The sequence below is a fragment of the Scatophagus argus genome, chromosome 3 (genome assembly GCF_020382885.2).
Source record: "Scatophagus argus isolate fScaArg1 chromosome 3, fScaArg1.pri, whole genome shotgun sequence".
In the NCBI taxonomy this organism is placed as follows: domain Eukaryota; kingdom Metazoa; phylum Chordata; class Actinopteri; family Scatophagidae; genus Scatophagus; species Scatophagus argus.
The window spans coordinates 13,776,726-13,799,428 of NC_058495.1; the positions used below are offsets into that span (position 1 = coordinate 13,776,726).

The 22,703-nt window shown below is 40.4% G+C and overlaps 3 protein-coding genes and 1 long non-coding RNA gene across 4 annotated transcripts in view; 1 reads left to right on the forward strand and 3 right to left on the reverse strand.

The window, feature by feature from the left end:
• Positions 1-3,712: 3,712 nt before the first annotated feature.
• Positions 3,713-7,546, reverse strand: gpr61l (G protein-coupled receptor 61-like). The gene is made up of 2 exons (XM_046383834.1): positions 7,060-7,546; positions 3,713-5,320 (listed from the first exon to the last, which is right to left on the reverse strand). Exon 2 carries the CDS (start codon positions 5,263-5,265, stop codon positions 3,973-3,975), a length of 1,293 nt encoding a protein of 430 aa, XP_046239790.1. The 5' UTR covers positions 5,266-5,320; positions 7,060-7,546; the 3' UTR covers positions 3,713-3,972.
• A 1,412-nt stretch (positions 7,547-8,958) lies between these two features.
• Positions 8,959-14,815, reverse strand: parp3 (poly (ADP-ribose) polymerase family, member 3). Its single transcript, XM_046383832.1, has 11 exons — positions 14,657-14,815; positions 14,160-14,356; positions 13,889-14,014; positions 13,229-13,408; positions 12,899-13,037; positions 11,942-12,165; positions 11,692-11,847; positions 11,511-11,597; positions 11,252-11,429; positions 11,017-11,160; positions 8,959-10,844 (listed from the first exon to the last, which is right to left on the reverse strand). The coding sequence occupies exons 2-11, from the start codon at positions 14,337-14,339 to the stop codon at positions 10,669-10,671; spliced, it is 1,590 nt and encodes a 529-aa protein (XP_046239788.1). The 5' UTR covers positions 14,340-14,356; positions 14,657-14,815; the 3' UTR covers positions 8,959-10,668.
• On the forward strand, positions 14,816-18,705 carry LOC124056422. The gene is made up of 3 exons (XR_006842975.1): positions 14,816-14,947; positions 16,980-17,091; positions 17,217-18,705. It is a non-coding gene; the product is annotated as an uncharacterized LOC124056422 (long non-coding RNA).
• The window catches only part of grm2a (glutamate receptor, metabotropic 2a), a 32,405-nt gene continuing 26,330 nt past the window's right edge, over positions 16,629-22,703 (reverse strand). The window contains exons 4-6 of the mRNA XM_046383831.1: positions 21,332-22,395; positions 17,224-17,401; positions 16,629-17,068 (exon numbers count right to left, since the gene is read on the reverse strand). Coding sequence (XP_046239787.1) covers positions 16,995-17,068; positions 17,224-17,401; positions 21,332-22,395 — 1,316 coding nt within the window. The 3' untranslated portion in view covers positions 16,629-16,994. The remainder of the gene's footprint in view (positions 17,069-17,223; positions 17,402-21,331; positions 22,396-22,703) is intronic.

The following is a 22,703-nucleotide window of genomic DNA, read 5'->3' on the forward strand; positions in this document are numbered from 1 at the left end:
ATGCTATTGTACAAACGATGAATTATTGAATTTGTGGCGTGTCATTATTGTTTGTTGTTTCCTGTTTTTGAAAAATGTACTGCCTACTGCTTTCATCACATGTGAGCGATGCAGGTTTGTTTCGTAGTTTTTCACAAACAGATTTTATGTCATTTGATTACTTCACGTGTTCTGTGACACCAGCTGTGTTTTTCCGTTCCTCACTAAGCAGCCACACAATCACCCAGCAAACTGTCCCTTCTAACCTAGTAATCACATCTGTCTTCCTTCTTACCGAGTCAACTGCCCATGTGTTTTAAAAATGTGCCTGACAATCTATGCTGCTTCGTATGCCGCTAGTTTATGATTTGTGCTTGTTAACACGCTGTTTACTTGATCACAAACATTCCACAGACAGACAGCAATCTGACTCCAGTATCTTATGTACATTGGGTGACCAGACACTTGGCAGACAACGCCCATCTCACTGGTAGCTGAAAATTCCTGGAAGCCTTCTTGTCAGAGATGTCCAAACAAAGGGGATGGAAGGGGAATTCACTGGTATATAGCGCACTCTGTTGGCCATGATTTGTCTTTGGAGGTTTTAATAATAAATCTTAACTTTTAATCCTCATTGTAATGGTTAAATTAGCAGCAAATTAGGTCGCCAAATAGCTAATTTTCTCCCAGTGTTTCCAATAATACCCAAGTACTTGTTTCCTAATCACAGTAGCACTGCAGTGGTAGTGGAGTAGAAGCAGGGTTTGATCAGCAGATGATTAATGGCGTGTGTGTGTGTGTGTGTGGAAACCATGGTGATGAACAGCCCTTGTTATTGTGTTGTGACTGTGTCTAAGGTTTGCACATCCTTGACTCAACAGATGCTACTTTGTTTGTATCTGGCACATTTCCTGATTTGTTAAATAATTATTAAAACTTGTTTAATAAATTGTATTGAAAGACACGTGTTATGTTGAAATGATGATCATTTGAAATTCAGGCCTCTGGTGTGCTGAAAGGCAACATAAAAGTAATAAAATCAAAAATATGAAATGTGCTTTATCCAGATTAGTGCATGCCGTGTATGACTGAGCTTTTTGAACCAGTAGAGGACAATTGCAGTTCCAGTTTGTAGCTTTTACAATGGAGGTTTAGTAAAGTTATATAAAAAAAAAAAAAAAAAAAAAAAAAAAAAAAGCATGGTTATCATGGTAATATTATTTCTGCTACTTTGACAGTTTAAACTGAGCTGAGAGTGAATTGAAGCTTTAATTGTCACAATGGGATGTGCTGTGTTATTGCACACTATATTGGTAATTTCCAGCTTTTTCACAAATAACCTGTGGTGTATTACAGTAAGAATATGAATACCGTTGCTATAATATGTGGTTGGATGGCATGCTACATTGAGCATTTCAAACATCCATCATGAATGATTCAGAGTCTGTTCAGAGTCTGGAGGTCAAACAGTCCAGATGAAGTGGACTGTGGTTATGTCATCAACAGACTTGTCAATAGAATTTCGATGTCAATCTCCTTTGGTTTTTTCCATGTAATGTTCCTTAATGCATTTGTCTCATTCATGATTAAAACAGGCAGGTGTTTACTGACTGAATACACCACGAGAAGTCATGATTTTTATTTTCTTACCAATTGCAAGAGACATCATAGTGAGTATGCTGCATGCATATGTCTTGTCTGTGTTGTCTCTCATCTGTTTAACCCACATTATGCCTTAGACATTGTTTGACTTTGGAGTGAGTGAGTGAGTGAGTGAGTGAGCGAGAGAGCGAGCGAGCGAGTAGTCGTTGTAGTTGTCGTTTGGCCTGATGAGATTGCAATACTTGTGTGACAACACAGAAATATCTGGCTCAGGGGGTGATCTTTGCTCCTGCTGTCCTCTGTGATCCATACAGTGCATAAAGCAGACTCAGTGTCTTAGACAAGTGTAAACCCCACCCACAAAGAACACCACCATTTTCCACTTACCAACACGCAACTTGATTTGATCTGAAAAGACAAATCAAAGTGCTGAGCTCCAGCAATCACACCTGCTGTTCCAGATGTTCAGGAACAACATGCTCATGTCTCTATGATATGTTTTAGTTAAAAATCAGAGTGAAAATAGAGAGGTCTGAATGTCGGTATTAGTGGTGTGAAGGACGATGACTGAAAAGTCCTTCGCACAGGTCACAATAAGACATACAGTCATCCAGTGGCCTCATTTGTGTTCACAGTTTTACAGATACTGCATTTACAGTACGTCCAGTTCCATCTCTTTTTTTATCATCGTATGGACACAAAGGTACATGGAATATAAATCCTAGCATACACACTGTAGATTATTTTACCCTATGTTGTCAGTTATCATGTCCTGAATTCTGAGATATCTGATAAATAATAATAATTATTATGAATAATTATAAATCATTATTTAATAGCATGACATTTGTTGGGGGAAATGAGAGAATGAGTGTTAAGAGAGAAACAATTAATAATCCAGAATGATATCCATACACACATGATTCATAGCATGTTTCTGTCTGTGTGTACATCTATGCAGCAGCCATATCCTCCTGAAGAAGAAAGCTGATGCAGTATTCACCTGAGTATATTAAATACAAAGCCAGGGTTATATAAGAGTGGTGTATCCTTCAGTGATGTTAGTGACATCCATACAGCAAAATGGTGTTTGCCATTATTTGCTTTAAACACACTGTTCTTCTTTATTTGTCATGTCTGCTGTTTGTAAAAGACTAATACAAACAGCAGAGGCCATAAAATAGCACTTTGTCACCACTCTCAGAGCATTATCAATGGCCAGTAATGATTTCCATTGTAAATTCACCATCTCCGCCTCACTGTACCCATACCACCATTATGGCTGTCGCAGGGACTCTTGCTCCCGTACCCTCAGCCTCTATTCACATCTTCATAAACCTCTATCTGAACTTAAAGGCTGTGCTTGTGTGTGTCAGTCCACATATTGAAAGCAGGTGTGAGCCAAAATTGGCAGACTCCAGTCAGGATCCTAAAGCTGAAGCATACATCCAGCCAAAAGGTCCTCGCTGATATATGAGTCAGAGGCACACTCATTTTCCACGATGACGTGAGCCGATGGCATTGACGGTCTATCAGCATATCTGTTGCACACAGGAAGTCTGAGGTATTACTCCTCAGATTCATGGGAGGCCACTGTGTTAGTGCGCTAAAGGGATCATCTGGTGACCTGTTTATCATGTTATTTCTTAAGGATAATAAGAACCACCGCTTGACAACATTTACATCCAGTACTTTACAAAGTTCAACAGAGTGGGTGACCAATATACATATTGTTACTGACATCATACAGTGAAACGTATTCATTTTCATATACAAATTCTTTTTGATTAAATATAATAAATCCATCCTGTCTGGTCCGTGTTACTGTTACACATTTTTCTCATATGACAACATAGAAAACATCTTTATAAACATAATTAAAATTAGGTCAATTGTAATGTGAATGGAGAATATGCACATGGAACATCATTACTTCACTATGTTACAGTACATCCATAGCACCATGATGTAAAATGAGAAAGCCTTCCTGAATTAGACAATAAAAGGCACTGGACTTTTCAAATGTATCTAAAGGAAAGGTTCACATTTCTAACTTAAAACAATGATGACATGTCCAAAAGTGCATTTGACGGAACTATTAGTAACTGTAAGTGCCCCTCTTGTCCATGCTGATCCCCTGGTGTTGGGGGACAAAATCCACAGTCATTGTTACAAGTATAACAAAAAAAAACTTTTTTTTTGCACAGAACAGAAATAATCATTTGAGTGTAAATATGGATGTGTCAGTATTGTTTTAAGACTTAAAATGTGAAATGAAATATAAATCTGTCCAAAAAGGCAAGCAAACAAAAACAAAAATAAGACAAAACAAAAAAAACCCTGAAATTGCTTATTTATAGGGCTGTAGAACATAACTCATGTTGTCAGTGTCTAAGCATGCTCCTCAGGTATTAGTCCAGGGATCTTTGTACCTTGGTCCATAGTGTTTTTGTCACAGGAGTTGCCAGAGCCGGACAGGGTTTCGGCTATGTTGCTGGTTCTTTGGATAAACTGGAGGAAGTTCTCCTGTAGGGAACCTTCGTGGCTGGATGCCCCAAATTCTGCTGGCTGGGTCAAGCAGCAGCGTCGAAACTTTACCAACTCTTCTCTGATCTGTCTGTTCAACAGGCCGTAGAAGAATGGGTTAACTGCAAAGGAGGAGTAGGCCATCCAGGTGACTGCCTCCTCCAAGTCCCCAGGACTCTGCATAGAGCCAGTCAGAGACATGTGGAGGTGGAAAATGAAGAAAGGCAGCCAACAAACCAAGAACTGGCCCACAATAAATACTAAAGTAAGGGCTGCCTTGCCTCCACTGAAAGCCCTCTCTGGAGATAGTCTTTGGGGCAGAGTACGAGTGGTGGCAATCATGGTGGTCTGACTGTTGATTGAGTCTGAGCGATTCTTAGCAGGGCTCGCGTTTGCCCATGTAGGCACAGCAGGAACTTGCTGCAGGGCTGCAGAACGAGCTACCTTGTATACAGCACAGTAAACAGTAAAGATAACCACTGCAGGAACCAGGAAACACACCACACTGAAGAGCACAGCAAACACACTTCTTAGATGACTGTGGCTTGCATGGAGAGAGCAGTGAGCTGCAGCTATAGAGCTCTGATGTCCGTAAGCTGGCCATCCAAACAGCGTCACCGAAGCTAAGATGGCTGACTTAACCCAGATTAGGAGCATCACACCAATAGCGACGTTGATGGTCATCTTCACTTCATAGCGCATGGGGTGTACAATATAGAAGTAACGCTCAACACTAATGGCCGTGATGGTCAGAATGGTCAGACAGATGAGGAAAACATTGAGAAAAATGTAAACCTGACACTCCAGAACAGTAAACACCACAGTGCCAAAGAAAGGTGAGCTGGATATGATACCTAAAGGCATGAGGAGGATGGCACACACCAGGTCCACTGCACAAAGGTGACACACAAAAGCAAACCGCTTCAGGTGAGGGGCACGAGCAATGGCCACCATTACCCCTGTGTTGGCCAGCAAAGCAATGAGGTTAAGAGTCACCATGCAAAACAACCCAAAAAGGTCTTTCATCTGTGACTGCGAGCTTGTGACAACGCCCACATTGGCAGGAACTGTGGGATTGGGCTCCCATGGGGCAGTGGTGAGGTGTGTCACCGAGTGATCTGGCACAGAAGCAATCATGGGACCAGTTTTGTTGGCCATTATTCATTCATAACTTCCTCCATTTGGATCTGAGATGTCTTCATATGTCAATTTCCTGTTGTGAAAAGACAGAAATAGTTATTTTCCATAGAAATAATGCAAATATAAGGCAATGTTATCAGCTCTACCCATATGATATGAATATGAATGATGCAGGATGAACTTTTACTACTGGTGATCTTAATTTGTACTTATAATTTAGTTAGACTGGTTGACTATAATTTAGTCAACCAGACTAAATTATGGAGAGAATAAATAAAATTACAAATTTTGGCAAGGAGAAAACTGGCATAGCCATTTTTAAAGGGGTCCTTTGACTTCTCACCTCAAGATATCTGACTGAAAATTGGTTCTATGGGCACTGAGAAGTCTTACCTTTACAGCCATAGCCATAATAATCCCATCAGCAATTTCCAGTGCTTGCTATCAAATCACAGAAAAGGTGTGATTCTTCCAGAAATCTACAAATGTTTTTCATACTAAATCACAGGATAGATTTTGTTGCGCTATTCTCCAATGTTTCAATGTAATTTGGGGGGATTTTTGACCATTTTTACCAGTTTTCAAGTGGTCAGAATGGTTTAATTTTGTGCCAAATCTATGTAACAAACAATCCTCAGAATGAGTAAGGCTTTACACTGCTGAACAAAACACAAAGTTTATTAGAGATTTATGATTAGAAAAAAACTTGACACACCATGCTGTGTTGCATCTCAAATTCCTCCTCAGGTTCCCAGCTTTCACATAATGTATCCCTCTTGTGTGTGGCATGCACTGACCTATTATCTCTCCATAGAGATCCCCTGTCCTCCCCTAAAAAGACAAAAGTAGTTCTACAGTGGATCTATATAGATTAATATCAGGTTGAATAATCAAAAATATATTGCAGTTAAATTTATGATGGGTATTACTCTATAATTGCCTACACATTTTAAGTGTAAACAGATACACTTTTGGGTAAATAGGGAACTATTTACAGTAAAACACAGAAATGACTAGCGTTCTCTGTAAAATTGATATTAGCCCCCTTGAGGGCCATTCCACACTGTTGTTAATGATAACAGTTGATTAGTAGTTGATAAGAGTTGTGAGGCCAACAAGCAATGAGACCCTTTATGTATGAGGTTTTTCAGTGCTTTTGCTTTAAGTGCAACAATTATATTTATTTGTTTGACATTACATCTGTGAATTGTCATTTGAGACACTCAAATGTCTTTGACTCTTGAACTGAACTGGGAATCTATGAAAAAAGGTTATCATACTAATGTGACATACCAGATTGTATTATATACAACAGGGGACAGTTTTTGGAGTAAACAAAAGCTAAAATGCATGCCAGTTTTTGTTTGACAAAAATGACTTGTGATGCTACAAATGCACTAATATTGGAGAAATTCAATGGGTGTCAATTACTGACAAAAGGCTGTCAAAGCTTTCACCTGCTCCATCTTTAAAAGCACCGAACAGCTGTAATTCAAGACAAAAATTTCTAGCACTTTGCTTTGAAATACACTTCGTCACAGTATACTGGGAACATTAAATCATTTCATATATTCATCATACATATTTCACACATTGTTTTCATTCCAATAAATTAAAAGTTTATCAGTACCTGACATTCATCCTATCTGCAGAATGCAGCGAATGATGTACTGAGAAAAATATCAGTACATTCATATTTTATTCTGTGGTGAAGCTTTTCTTACTAGTAAAATTCTAATCTAATCTAGACTTTTATTGTCAGAAATAATAATAATAATGATAATGAAAAAAACACATACAGCTCTTACTTACCCATGACCCACTCTCTGTTTGTGTGGTTCAGTCAGTTCAGAACAAACAGGTAAACCAGGTGCCTGAATTAAACTTCCTGATGAAATCCCACATATGTTCAGACAGGCCTCAACCAGAGGAAGAACAGCTTTTCTATTGATTTTTTTTTTCTAATAAGTAAAATAGCTCTGCTTTTTAAAATCCATGTAATAAAGACCAGTTAACTCAGTATCCGGGCTTTGGTTCTTCTGTAAAGAGGCTCCAGAGGTCCAGACTTATGACACATGTATATCTCCAAATTAAGAAGTGCTGATCATTGATTTCGTTTTGATTTTAGATGGTAAATGATGCTTCCCCTTTCTCCTCCAGTCACACTCTCATCCCTGTCCTGTGTATGCCAGTGACTGTCACACATTGTATTGTGTTTTTTTTTCCTCTCTCCAATAGACACACACTCCACTGTCTCACTTCCAGACCAAGGTCATCCCTGGGTCCTAATTTCTGCCATTTTAAAGGGGAAACTGAAGTTGTTGGGTTTTTTTTTTTTGTTTGTTTTGTTTTTTATTGAAATCAAAGGCAAATCTATCATGATGGGACTGCTTCACAGTCAATGAGACAGGGACTGACCACTGTAGTCACAAAAACAGAAATGCATGCTACTTCACATTAACAGAGGTTGTTGTGTCCAATCACTTGTGTGTGTGCATATATTTATATATAGACAGAGAGAGAGAGAGAGAGAGGAGAGAGAGAGTGAGTATATATATATATATAATATATACACACACATATTAACATATTAACATGCTAACATAAATCATAAATTAGCACCATGACCGCTAACAAACGAACCATAAACATAAAATGATGCGCTCGTACTCGTAGGCATATATCTTCTGTGGAACCACCTAATAGCTGCTGACTTCACGTCTGCTAGTTTGCACTGACCAGTTACAGCACCTTCAAAGAATTTCCCACTGGGTTTAAAAAATACAGCAACCACCAGGTGGCAATATTGTGTGTCAAGAGAGGGCAGCACATGTGACGTATACAATATATCTGTATACTGGTGTTTTCCAGTTGCTTTATCATTCTTTTAACTCTATGTCTTGATGAACAGTTAAATGTAGCATTTTACTTCAGAGAGTACATACACTTTAATTTAGCACTTTTATCAAGCCGTCATGAGGGAGACCGTTGAAGCATCTCTATTATCAATCATGCTGACAAAACACTCAATACAGTGTTTTGAGAGTGACTCTGTACAGATCAAAGAGCAGGGTGGGTAAATAGACAATTAGAATAGTTAGATAGTTAGTTAGTTCTCTTTCAAATCATCACATCAAAACATCCTAAGATACAAGTGAAAATTACTGTTCTTGCAATTCTATTTAAGATTTTTTTAAACATAGTATAAACATGTAATCTGCTTCTTCGGTACACTTTAGCAGCTATTTAGCAAATATTACTGGGGCCACTAAAGTAGATTGCAGATAATATCCACTCATTGACATATAATATACACATAAGACACATGGACACTACTGATGACCCCTAGAACAAACTGGCCACATTTTTGCAAACTGACCATATGTGGTGCAGCGATACAAGAGGTTTTGACCTATTCTTGTTCAAATTTTTCCAGGTGTTTTGCTTTCTTACTCTTCTTTGGAGGTAGATCAGTCATTATTTGATAATATACATTTACAATATGCTACATGGGATGTAAAATGGAAGTTAAACTTTAATTGAACTTCCATGTATAAAGTTTATTTGCATCTTTCAGAGTGTTCTGTGTTATTTTAATCTGTTCTAGCATCTCTGTCTTTTTCTAGATATATTACTGCCCTACAAATAACTTAAACTTTTTGAATTTTATTTAAATAAAAACAAAAAACAAAAACAAAATGCTGAAACAGGTTAGAGGGGCTCTTTGCTTTATTAACTAACCATTAATTCAAGTAGTGACAATTAGTGCAAAATGCTGAGGCATTACATTACAAAGAGTTGCTCATTACTGACACCATATGGTGACATTTCTAAAGTAGAAAGGCGATCTACAGGGCAAGAAATTTGCCCAGGCTATTCAGAACTTACATGTTACATTACTTTGCATTGCAGAAGCACTCACAGAATCTTTCTTTACAGCTCAGTAAAATATCAAATTTGTACTAGTGTTTAAACATTAGCCACACATTGCACTTTATATTTCTGCTTGTAAACGTTTCTCTACATAGAGCATTATTTTTACTTCTTCTATACTGTGGAACATTATTCAAAATGCCTACATAACTTCAAAAGCACACACTACATTCCTTCTACATATCAAAGATATTTTCTATCTGAGGGTCAGGTTTAGCATTGCCTACCACTGCAGGAACCATGAAGCTAATCAAACCATAGTTGAGATGCTAAATAAAAAAACAAAGGGGCAGCATGTCAGTTAAAAAGAAAACTGTGCAAATACCCAGAAGTCTTTGAGACATTGGGATACCAGGGTCAAGTAAGAAGTGACAAACAGATTTTTTTCCATTGGACTAGGAAGATTAAATACAGTATAACAGAAGTGCATCATAGTACTCTCAGGCCAGTTTTACAGTGTGCGAAATATAAGGCACAGAGAAGCAGTGTTTCCCCTGCAATTGTTTCCCCCCTCCCACGGCACCTCCCACCCCACCCCAAGAACGCAGACCAGAAATTGTGGGATCCTGCCTTGTACAGGTGGGGGGAAGCCTCGGCGGGGATAGGGGCAGTGGCGTAGCCAGAAATTAGGCGGGCCTTTACGAAATAGGGTGGGCCTATCAGTACAGTCTGGTTTTCATCTGTTTCTCAGCTCAGCGTTCTCTATCTCCTTTTCTCCTTCCACTCTGAGTGCAGCTCTCATTTTATTTAGCCGAAAACAGGCATCATGTAGGCTATTACTAGTCTACTTTTGACATGGAGATGCTTGGATTGTTGGACTATTAAAAGAGTGATAAATTGGCTAATGAACATTTTGATGGGCAATTTACATAGACTAAAGTTGCTTCTCTAACATGGGACAGCCTAACTAAAATAGGGATTGCAAACCGGTAGGCCAAAGTCAGCTAAATCTCACACATAATTAAATTATCAGTAGGCTAAACGAAGTAGCAATGCAAATTCAACTACCGAAGTGCGATGACTTGATTAATCAGTGCAGAACTGCCCTCGCAACTTGTGAAGTTTTACATTTGAACCGTAAGGTTGCAAGGATAACTTTTACATAAGGGGTTTTAAAAATTGCCTAGGCTTAGTCCTTTGCCCATTAATCCTGAAAAGGGCGACATCTACCTTGTTTTCATGCAAGACGTGCCAGCAAGCTACCTGTCAACGATATGGCACCAAGCCAGATTTGATGCGCATGCCCCCCCACCCTCCCACACCACACCAGCCCTGAGCGCGTCCCCCCCCCCCCCCAGGATAGGGGAAACACTGAGAAGTATGAGTAACTTATGCATCGTGACAGGTATATCTGAACAAGAACTGTAATAATGAAGTGAGTAACCACATTATTTTAAGAAAACAGCACAGTAAAGGTTTTTAGGAAGCACGTTATACAGAATAAATAAGAATCGTTTCTCTTTCCAAAGACCTGCTTCTTTCCTTGAATTAGTGTGACATATGCAACTCCAGCAGGTATCGAAGGCAACACTGGCTCTCTTTGTAGATGAGATATTCACTGTTGCTGAAGTAGCTATCTTTGAACTGGGGCTGACTGATAGGCTCACCCTGAGGCACAGCAACCTCCTTGCCATCCAGGGTGATATAGACGTCCTTGGATGGATCTGAAAGCACAAAAGTTTGCAACTTCACAAAACATGCTGTGTGATATCATGTAACACCATGGTTCTCAAATGGTTTAACTGTCACCAATATTGGGGAATCAAGTCACAAAATCAACCAAGTACAATGTTTATTGGAACAACATTATCTCAACATAACATAAATTTAGTGTACCTGGTTCTACTGATCCTCGCGCCACCACACTATCATAGCCTGCAGGAGCCTTTTTCAAGGAAGAGTTGTCTTTGGTGATGGTATTTTCTTTGCCGAGGGCTACCTCACACAGGAACATCACTCCAGTATTCTTAGAGGTGCGCACTAAACATTCATAGCAGAAAGAAAAGTTCTGTGCAACGACTGTAAAGTCTTCAACATCTTATTCAATATTTGTCTTTGCATACACTCTCACCGTAACATGCAGACTTGCTGTTTTCAGATGCAAAATAGATACCACGACCAACACGGCCTCCTGAATGGGGCATAATCCTCAGACCGCTTTTCAGGATAGCTGCTACCACCGCAATGTTTGTGCCATGCCACAGCAGACGGCGGTTCTCCAGGCTGTTGTTCTCTCTAAACCGCGCTCCCTGCAATGTGCAACGTACGTGTCAGGTCACAGGACTTCGGTCTTCTCTGTCAGATCAAAAAAGGTTCACTGTAGTTCCTACCTCTGTCTCTCGATCAATTTCCCAAACATTGAGAATTTTTGGTTTCCGATAGTCATCTTTGGTTGCCTTCAGGTATGTTTCTATGATCTTTAAAAGCAAAAGAAAAAAATACATTAATATTGGTAGCGAGGACATCTGGAATGCCCCTTGAATGAACTTTATATAACTTATGACACAGAACCTTGAATGTTTCTGTATCTTTGTCCATCAGACTGAGCTTGCATTTGAGTGAATTGTAGTCCTGGTCCAGAGGGTGAGGAACTGTCTCTATCATCTCTTCCTGAGCCTTTTCAGTCTCTGACTTCAGGGTCTGGGCAAGCTCAATGTCAGCCAAAACCTTTACAGAGCATGGAAAAGGAGAGTGACTTCAAGACTAAGACAACATTAGGGAAAGACAGATCATTCAACATGTTATCTTTAAAAGATCTCACCATAAGCATCTCTTTCTTCTGCTCCACAATTTCTTTGCTGTCAATGGTTGGCGGCCTGTTCCGGCCAAAGTTGTGTGGGATAGCGGTGAAGAACTTTGAGGACAGCTCTTCTAGACACGCGCTTCTTCTTTTTTGGCTCATGGCTGCCTCAATCTCTTCCAACACTTCAAAGCCCTTTGCAATCTGCATCTTACTGAGTTTGCCTAAAGGCATCTTCTTGATGTCTGTTTAGCATCCACACACACACACACACACACACACAAACACACAAAACCACAAATCCCAAACAGGCCAGCTAATGTACGTTTGCTTTGCTGTTGCCAAGAAAAGGTGTTGTGTATTTTGCCAAAGTTAGGTTTTAGTTTTAACTCAGGGTTCCTTAATGCTTTTCCCCTTTTGTTTCCATGTGTTAGGTTTAGCCCTGTCTTTCCCTCTGTTTTCTGTGTGTGTGTATGCAGAGCTGGGCGGGCCTGAATAACTTCATCATCTACTACGTGGTACAGGTTTCAGGCCTCTGAAATTTTTCGCTACAGTTTGCCTGGCTAGCTCTGCTTCCCTTGTTCTCCTCCAATTATCTCTGGACCCCCTCCCCCACTTTTTTTGTTCTTCTTTGTTCAGTAACTCTACATCACAACATGTGAAATCAACGTTCTTGCTTTCAAAGATCAATTCACTTGTCAAACATGTTCAAAATGCTGAGATAAGGGGATATGTTGTATAAAAGCAGACTTCAGCCTTTGGTTAATTATTTACATGTCACATTCTGCTCTCTTTGATCTCCAGTTTCTGACTTTTCTAAGCAAAAGGCTCAAAGATTTTCAAAGTGGCACCCCTTTAGAGCTATGGCCGCTTTAGCCAAACAGACACGTTGTAGAGCAGATATTTGTGAAGGCTGAGCTTTAGAAAACTTGCATGAACCAGTTTGCACAAAAGGGTTGGAAACTGAGACACACCCACCTAGGTTCATACATTCCATCGCCTCTTTGAACATGTCATTGCTGAAAATGAGCTCGATGAGTTTCTTTGTAGCATTGTCGAGGGTGCAGGGTAGGACGTTTTTTGTGACTTTGACAGTCTTTCCGTCGACGCTATCCACCTACAAGTACAGCCAGTGAGATTTTGCTTAGACATATACTGCATTGCAAAACTTATATAATATTTGACATATCTCCTACAAGTCCTTTGATGAAGTCTGTTGTAGATACTGTTGACTGATTCTATGAGATGACAGTTCTAGGTTTCATATTGCAAGGTCTTTGTTCCAGCAGGATGTACATTAACATTTACCTTGACTTCAGCATCCTGCTCTCCATCCACCTCGATCAGGGTGTACTTTCCAGGATGAGACACAAAATTCAACCGATCGCTCCAATTGTTCTTTGTCTTGTCCTTAAACTTTTTCTCAAAGTCCTTGACAGCAGTCTCAACCTTATCAAACTTGTTCAGTTTGCTTTGTCCCACTTCCCCCTGGTTTAGGATTAGAGATGAGGCAATCAGCAGTAATTTGCAAAATGACCCCAGTAACATGAGCTGTAAGAGATATCAAACCTACAGACATTATCAGCACAGTGTATTAAAAATCATCATTTTATGGACATAATATGCTCATTGGAAAATGCTAGTGTCAACATTCTTCACATAATGTGCACAGTAATAGTTTGAACTCATTAAGCATCTTCTTTCTTGAATTTCCCTCGGGATCAATAGTATCTATCTATCTATTTATCTATCTAGCTATCTATCTACCAAACAAGACATCCTTCATTACAAATGTTTCCACAAGATTCAGAACATGGAACAACTACATGTACGTTTAAATATCAGCAACGTGGGAATCAAATAAATGTTGTCATCCCATTGTACAAGGACAATAGTAGCTAATGTTCTAAAATTTAAAGAGATAATTGAGCAAAACAGGATAAAATGCAGCACAGCTGGAATACTTACCACTCTGCCCCATCTGTTCCATGAATAGTAAGTGTTGTTTGCTTTGATGACTTGAACGACATAAAACTTATTATTGTTATGCCCAATGTTTGTCTGATTGAGCATGCAGTCATAGTCCTCATGCACCTGGTGGAGACAACATGAAACACATTTCAAAATGTCTGCTTATTTTTCTATTCTTATGTGCGACTGCGTGAAATTCAGTCATTTGCTTTGCTGTAAGCGAATGTATACTTTGTGGATACCTAGCGTCATATGACATCTTTCTCACCTCTCCTTGGCTTGACAGCGAGCAGTGCTCATCCACCTTCCTCTTCCCTTTCACCTGTGGCCCTGCAGCCAGAAGGGCCTCTTTTGCAGAGGTGAAAGCATCTTTGGGCTTTGGCGTCTCCTCTTTGGCCTTCTTGCCACCTGCCTTGGCACCGGAAGCAGCTCGTCTCTTTGGTGGCATGATCCTGGCTGACAACCCTGCACAGAAGTTGCCGTGTTTGTCATCTGAACACTGATGCCTGGACAAGCTCAGACATGTCTACACTGGTCAGCTAAGCCTCACTGGCTCCCCCTCTGTGTGCCTCACCACAAATGAACGAATTCCCTGTTAATGTACTTACTGAGTAATTACCAACAGGCTGCTCTATACCGCCATAAGTAACAGCAATATCCCATCATTAGTTTTGATGTGCTTAGGATCGAGGTCGCTGCAGAGCCTCCGCCCTCCCCCATTTTATTCCGAACACGACGTGACTTTCCCCTCAGCTCTGAACTCACCTTTTAACTTCGAGCAGGGGCCCGTCGGGATGGGAGACCAGAGAGCAGACAGACGGACCGGACGAACGGACAGACAGGTTGTCGTCACCGCCAAAGGTGTCACTGAGCTGGCCGAGAGCAGCTGTCTGACGGGGACTTTCAGGAAGTTTACATTCAGTTTACAGTCAGAGGAAGAGGCGGAGCTCAACTGTAGTCTCCGGGATGTGGTTTTGCCTTCTTACTGCTGCTGGGGTGGAGTTTATTGAAGAGCAGAGCTTAGCTAACGGCTGTACCGCCACCTAGCTCATCCCTGTATGTACAGTCCCTAAACACTTCTTTCTCTCTTTCTTCTTCTTCTTTTTTTAAAAGATATTTACAAATATCTCGTCTTTTCCAAGTTTAAGATCCTTTGTTATCTTTTCTGAACATCAGAAAAAACAATAAGCTTCATACCTGAGTGGATTTGGTACGTTAGTTTACTTGAGTTTTAGAATAACGTGCTAACAAAATTATTATTATTTGCAACATCTTGAGTAAAATTAAGTTCATAGTTGAGGGTTTATGATGAGATATTTTAAAGAATAACAGGGCAAGTAGTTTTAAAATAGCTTCACCTCGACAGCAAATTACTGACTTTTGACTTGGCACCAGAGTAGAGTCAACAGTCAAGTTTTGTTTTTCTATTTTCTATTTATCATTTATTTATTTCATTTTTCATTTTATGATCTTCTCTTGTCCCATCTTAGTTCAAAGACGTTTGGAAGTTTAACATAAAGGTGAAAGCTGGGTATTATGTGTCTTGGGTTTAGCCGTTAAAATAGATAAAGACTAACCACTAATTGTTGTTTAAATATTAATAATGGTATCATAGGTAGTGTTGTTGGCAACAGTTTCCATTACAGCCTCCTGTGTTTGATCATAACATTGTTTTTTTTTCCTTTTGGGAAATGTTAATTGCCAGGACTGCTATTCTGCTGCCGCTCTTATCATCTCATATTTATGTCTCTAAATATGTACCTTAACATGGTGACGCTCTCTCTTTCACATTTACACGCAAGTTGACACTCCTGTTCTTCCTATTGCAGCAAGAAGATTTTGCAGTACATGCTGTACCCGGTTTATGTAATAATGGTAATTTGATGATGGCCATTGCGAAGATCTAATAAGTAAGACAGTGCTTCTATTATCTGTCCACTTCCTCCATATGTAAATATTTTATTTAGAGCAAGCCCCAAGGCTGACTTCATGTCGCAATGTGCAAGATGAGATCAAACAATTTAAACACAAGATGGCAGTGTTCAATCACAGATACTGCATGAGTCTTTGTTCCAAAACATCTTGTACACAGGGGTGCTGACTGCTGTGTGTATTCCAAGCACGGCTTTGGTGGATTTTATCCCATATCAGCAGATGATGATATTTGTGCTTGTAAGTTTTATGTAGAGACTGTTTGGTTTTGGCAGATGGCGTAGATTGAGGCTAATAAATATTAGGATGCTCTGATTTCAAATCCAGACTGAATCCACATTTAATTTGCGCTAACATCATGATATATGTTAAACAGTCAAGCAACCTAGCTATTTGAATTGCACTTCCTCCACAAATTTATACATGGCCATAAGGGCTGTGGATCAAGAGCCAGAGCAGGACATCTGTTTATTACAGCGTCAGTGGTTCAGTCCCCAAAACCATAGGCTGACCTTGTGTCCTTGAGCATTTAACATTTAACCCATGCATAGCAGTCATCATCACAGAGCAAAGTGCTTTGGTCAAGCAGGTTGAAAAACTATATACCTGAGAATATTACAGATATTAGGTAGATTTGTATAGGTTACTGAATCTACAAGGTTTATTTTAGTTTTCTCAGCGTTTACAGTGTCAGCCTAAGCAAATCAACATCTCAAAGCATTTTTGCATATACTGTGCATATACTACATTCTGGTGTATGTATCTCATAGAGCTGTGCAAATAAACAGACTATAAATTGTCTTAGTATTAATAAAAAACACATTTTATTTACATAAATTACAAGAAAGCACAAACTGGTTCACCAAAATCTACATTAAAAACGTCTTGTATATATTACATTTAACAGATTTACTATAATTTACTCCATCGTTGCAAGTAGAATCTTCGATAAAAACAAGGGCTATACGTATGCGACTTTATTGACATGTCATTTAAAATCGCTACGAGTCAAAGAACAAAATAAAATAATTGGGACATTGTACTCACAGCACTTTGAGGACAACAAAGTCAGGACGATCGTCTGTGTGACCTCTTTAATATTTGAGACACCTGATTCAGTACTAATGATTATAACTGTTTACGATGCTTGGCAAAGGAACTCATCTAATCTTCACAAGGAGGACGTTGTGGAGTCCACCACTTCTCGACCGTTACACACCGTTGGAACGACATTGGAGGCTGATGCTGCAAAGCGACAAATCAAAACAGTAAGTGTTTTTATTACACAAACAATATTCATACATCACATTCATCATATTTCAGTGAAGTTGTGAGTAATGTATTACTGCTTTTTGTGCTAAGCAATGGCTACAGTGATGCTGTTGTACATCAGGTGGTACCTTGAGAAAAACTGGAGCCTGGGCCGGTGGTAACACTGAAGCGGGTGGTGGCCACTCTGAGAGTGCAGACGTTCTTCTGCGGCTGGAACAGGATGATGTGAACCTTGGGGGCGAAGAGGCAGCCCAACACCACCGACCCACTTAGACTGACAGAGATGCACATGGTGGTGGTCTGCACCTGGAGGGGAAAAGAGAGGTGAAAATTTCACTCTCAGAAAACAAACCAATGGTTAGATAATAGGCTGTCTGGCTTCAGTCTCTCATCCCTGTATCTGCTGCGCATTTCACAGATTTTAGTCAGTGAATTGAGTTCACGTTTATGTAATAGAAAAGTAAACTCACATTTCTAGATAAATTTCGAGAGAATTTGTAAACCTCATGAAGTGCCATGTTCTTGCACTACCTAAGTCCCAGTGTCAATGCTGGTAGTTTCACTGTGGTATTGAAAATGTTTATTCAAGTGTCTGTTCATCCATAGAGCTGACATGACCCTGAGAGGAACATACAAAACAACCAGAAAGTGTTAAATTAACTCTGCTCATGTGGAATCATACAAGCATCGACACAAGGTTGAGGACCATTTTTCTGTACAAGAATATTCATTTATCTAAGAAAAAGATTCAGATGTCAGAAAAGAAATAATAAAGGCGTTTATGATTCAGAATCAAAGCCAGGTGCAACAGAGGAGGAAGGAGGAAGCTATCAACTGTGTCTGCTAAAGAGAGGTGTTAAGCGATCTGTTTATTTCCTTGTCAATCTACTGCTTAACCCTCGCTCCGTTTCCCCCTCATCCTGCCCACATCTTGCTATGTGTCATCGGTCTGCTTCTTCATTTCCAATCTTCTTGCAGCTTTCTTTTTGTTTTTTGTTTTTTTTTTTTCCCGGGATAACAGGATGCGGCCCTGCATCGTGTGGCGTGTGGCAGATGCATCCCATTTTCACAAGGCACAGCAGGTGTCTGTCATCACCTTGAATGGTAATGTTGGGATTAAAATCATGTGGGCAGCACCAAATATTGCACTGTGAACACACACTGTTCTGTAACACAGATAGCAACGAAAAGGTCCATTAGTTTCAGCTGGATTGTAACTGACACAAAGTCAGTTAACCCAATTTTTAATCGGTGTTTAATCATGTTAATGAAATGTTTATCAGTTCCGCCTCCCTTTCACTACATAATTTACAATAAATTACTGTAACAGTATTGATCAATTGATAATAAATTATATGAAGATAGGGACTGATTGATAAAAGTATCTAATTTGATATTAACATATTTAATGTATATGCTTGCAACACAGCAGTCACCAAGATAATGTGGGCGAGCATTAGTGTACCATGTAATGTGAAACAGTTGCATCACTGAATTTATCTTTGTATCTCAAGATGTGTTGCAGGTTGCCATGTGCAATAAAGTCAACATTAAGATTCACCTCATGCCACCTCTGAAATGCAGTACACAAGTCCTGGGTTGAGATGTGGGAAAAAAAAATACCCATACCATTTCTTTACTTTATATCTAATGTGTATGCTGAGATAAAGAGTAACACACAAGGGAAAATGACAGTGTGTAAATAATCATTTGAACAATAGTGAAGTTCGCAGAGGCTAAATGTCCTCTATTTTATTCAGAGGTAGTTTTGAATAAAACCAGGGACAGTGCAGCAGGAATGACCTGTTAAGTGGTTTTAATAATTCACAAGATGTTGCTTTGGAAGAGCAGAGGACAAGGAATCTGCCTTTGCAGTAATATATTTCCAGATGTCTTCTGCTCAAATGTGGAGAACAGGATGTAGAGCATGGCTACTACGGTTTCTGCTTGTCTCTCTTCACTGTTGTTTTTACTGTGTTGGACCTTTGAAGTATGATTTTATTTCATGAATACAACAGTGCTGCTTCAGATAAAAAATAATGTCTGCTGTGTTAAGGTAGCTACATTTCTCCAGAGAGCCTCACTGCGAAGACGAGATTCCTCCTTTTATTGGACTTTGTGCTGCACATTTATTGAAAAGTTTTATTGGATCAACCAGCCGCAAACCAGTCTTGGCAGGCTGGCATGGACAAAAGCCACAAGTAATTCAGTGATGGAGACCAGTGTGAGATTTGTCTGATTTCACACTTCACGAGAGGAATCATTTCTTGTGTGTGTTTTTTAACCTAATGTAATTACATCTAACACGACTTAATGTTAAGTGGTATGAAAAGGAATGCCATACCTGATGCCCTGTGATTCCATCAGCTGATCCAGATACTGTAGCACTGTAACTGTAGGTGCTCCGCTATTGCTGTATTGCCAGATTTATTCCTGTATTTTCTCCTTGTAGTGGCAAAAATACCATGATTTCAAGCTCTAATGAGCTCAACTGGCAGAGATTAAAACGATTTAGGAATTTAGACATTGATTCAAGTTGATTTTTTTACGATCTGTTAATGTGATGAGCAGCAGTTGGGAAGATCACAGGCGATACCTTTTAGTACTTTTAGTAGTGTCTGTAGCCTTCAGTGTTTTCACAGACGTGCTGTGACGTTTCACAGCAGTGGCTGTTTAATCAGCTGTGTTTGCTGCTGAGATGAGATGACCAGAACTGCCATATGAGGAGAGCCCTCCCCCTCAGGGTGCGGGGAACATCTTCAATATTTCATAGGATAATCAAATGTGTTATTCATGGCTCAGTAGAGTGTATTTAGTTTATTTTAACATTTCATGACAGACCACAATCAAATCTGTATTTGTTATTCAGCTGGAGATTTGCATCAGGCTGTGACAACAGTTTGAGAAGTGGTGTAAAACTAGGAGAACACTAGTAATATGTCCCTGCCTGTGAAAAACTAGACACGCTGTGCCAACTCAGTTGCTCCAGTAATTATTCATCGGTCAAAGGGGAGTTTTGCGTCTATCTGATGAGTCCGTTCTGGCTGTGAATTGCTAGTGTTGCCTGGAGGGCCTAGAGGAAGGGTTCCTCTGAGCCTCACTGCAGTCCCAGGACAGAGGACACAGCTGGGACTCAGCATCCCAGTCTTTCATGCTCCACTCCACATAGTTACGCACAGGGACACGCAGGGACGTTTGCGTCCCTTTAAGCCCTCAAGGTCTTGCCTGCCTTCTCCATTTTTCTGCTGGGGCGGCTGTGTCAGGGGATTCCTCATGTCTATTTCTCCCTTCTGTCTCTCTCTAGCTGCTCACATCCCAGAGGAATAAAAACCCCACGACTCAGGCCACCCTTTTCTCTGCAGTTCTGTCAGTTCAGTGTACAGTATGTTCCTGTGTCTACAGATGACTATCTATCTATCTGTCTATCTATCTGTCTGTCTGTCTGTCTGTCTGTCTGTCTTCTTGGGCACTGTATGCAATAAACAGGCTGTGTGCCTGACTGTCGGCATTAGGGATATTTACCTTGAAATTAGAGGCATTGTTGTAGATGGAATACTTTCTTTTTGGTTGGCTTTAAGTGTGGAAATACTGGGGTGGAGGGATTAAATGGCTTCCTGTTTTCAAAGGAGTTGCTGTGCTTCCCCTCCATGTCACTTGTTAACCATTGTGCATGTGTCTTTTGTTCTTAGAAAACTTCTTGTAGCTCTTGAGATATACCACTACCAGAACTGGGGCTTTGTCGTAGGATGTGGAAAGATTTTTGCCAGCCTGTTACACTTCTCCATATCTTAAACATTTATATTTTATCATTTACTCTTACTTCATTAATTTTTAAATTTAGAAGGTAAAATAATGCTGTTAAAGTTCTTGTCTCGTCTCAGAGAGCACCTGACAATCTTCAGTATGCAGCTAATTATGAAGCAAGGCAGTTCCAGTATTCCTAAGAGCCAAGGGCAACACAGACACGGCTGACTGCTGAATCGATACTAGCTGACATTAGTTTGTGATTTCATGCATACAAAATCCAAATTCAACCCCGAGTAGTAGTAGTAGTAGTCATTATTTATCAGTATGTATTCTGCTCAGATTAACAACCCATAGCCATCTGAACAAATAATTTAAAACAAATCATTACCAAAGCATGCGGGAAAAAGCAGATTAACATTTTACTGGCATAAGAGAATGATTATTTTCATTTTTGCTTCATTCTTATGAAGTGCGTATAACTTAACTCACCCTGTAGTCACTGGCAGTAACATAGAAAATAGGTTGGAAAGCCAGCCAGATGATGCAGGTGGTGTACATGGTGAACCCGATGAACTTTGCCTCGTTGAAGTTCTCAGGACATTTGCGTGTCTTGAAGGCGTAGACTGTGCAGAGGATAATGAGGATGCAGTTGTAGGTGAGAGACACAAGCATGCTGGAGTCCTTGCTGTTACACTTGAGGGTGACCACATCTCTCCTCTCTGGGCTCACTTCCTTTCTCACCCCTGGGGCCTCCACCAGAAGCCAAACCACCACTACGACCAGCTGACAGGAGATCAGAGCACCGCAGATGGCAACCTGGGAGGCCGGGCTGATAAATCGAGGCCTCTGGGCTCCATCCTTCACCCCGCTGAAGATCCGAGCGATGCGATTGGTCTTGGTTAGGAGGGCTGAGTAGCAAACAGCAAAGGAGGTGCCTAAGCCTAGCCGACGCAGTGTGCAAACTGCTGTGGACGGTTTGGCGATGTAGATGAAGGTCATGCTATAACACATCAGCACTCCCAGCAGAAGAATGTAAGAGAGCTCACGTCCACTAGCCTTTACCACAGGTGTCTCATTGTGTTTAAGGAAGAGGCCAACGACGAAGAGTGTACACATCATGCCTAGACAGGAAATGGTGACTGGTCCAATGGCCCAGGCATCTTCCCAGCGGATGTACTCCTCGGGCAGATCGTAACAGCCTGTCAGGTTGGCCAGGGGCCACTGTCCAAAACTGCAGTCGGCACAGGTGAACTCATCCTGCAAATACTGGTAGGGCTGACAAGGGATACAGATCCAGCAGCACACATCTCCAGGCTGCATGCTCTTCACCTCGTTCTTCCTGCAGGGGTCACTGCACTGGGAGGTTGGAGCGACCTGGCCTGCCCAGGGGATCAGGCTGGTGTTCAGGGTCAGGCTCTGAGCCCAGTAACCGACCTTTTGGTAAACATAGCGTTCGCCTTCTTTGTGGTAGTGGAAAATGTTGTAACGGCCGAGGCTGTCCCCGAAGGCATCAAAGCGGACTACATTCTCTGTGTCTGGTGGACGAAATGGTGCTGAAGGTGAAAAGACAAGAAGAGAGTGCAAAGAAATAAGAGATGTAAGGGGTTCATTGCATAGCAAGTACAACTAAAACTTGAAGCCTGTCAAAGTGAAAGCAAATCTTAAGTGTTTGTTTCATGAATTTGGACTGCACCCTGAACTCATATCTGACTCATATTTTCCTGGTAGGACAGTCTCATTTATCTCTTTGCTTATGTACTGTATGTGTCTTGGCTTATAATTTATTTATTTCACAGTATGGATTGAACCCAGTCTGTGACAGGACGCAGGTGCAAATTGTTAACATATATTATGAAAGCTG

Excerpts from the sequence above, each read along its gene's own strand:
- gpr61l (XM_046383834.1), bottom strand. The coding sequence starts at position 5,265 with ATGGCCAACAAAACTGGTCCCATGATTGCTTCTGTGCCAGATCACTCG.
- parp3 (XM_046383832.1), bottom strand. The coding sequence starts at position 14,339 with ATGCCACCAAAGAGACGAGCTGCTTCCGGTGCCAAGGCAGGTGGCAAG. Across the intron at positions 14,015-14,159 it reads CGCTGTCAAGCCAAGGAGAG|GTGCATGAGGACTATGACTG; the intron begins GTGAGAAAGATG and ends TGTCTCCACCAG. Across the intron at positions 11,430-11,510 it reads AAATTGATCGAGAGACAGAG|GGAGCGCGGTTTAGAGAGAA; the intron begins GTAGGAACTACA and ends TGCACATTGCAG.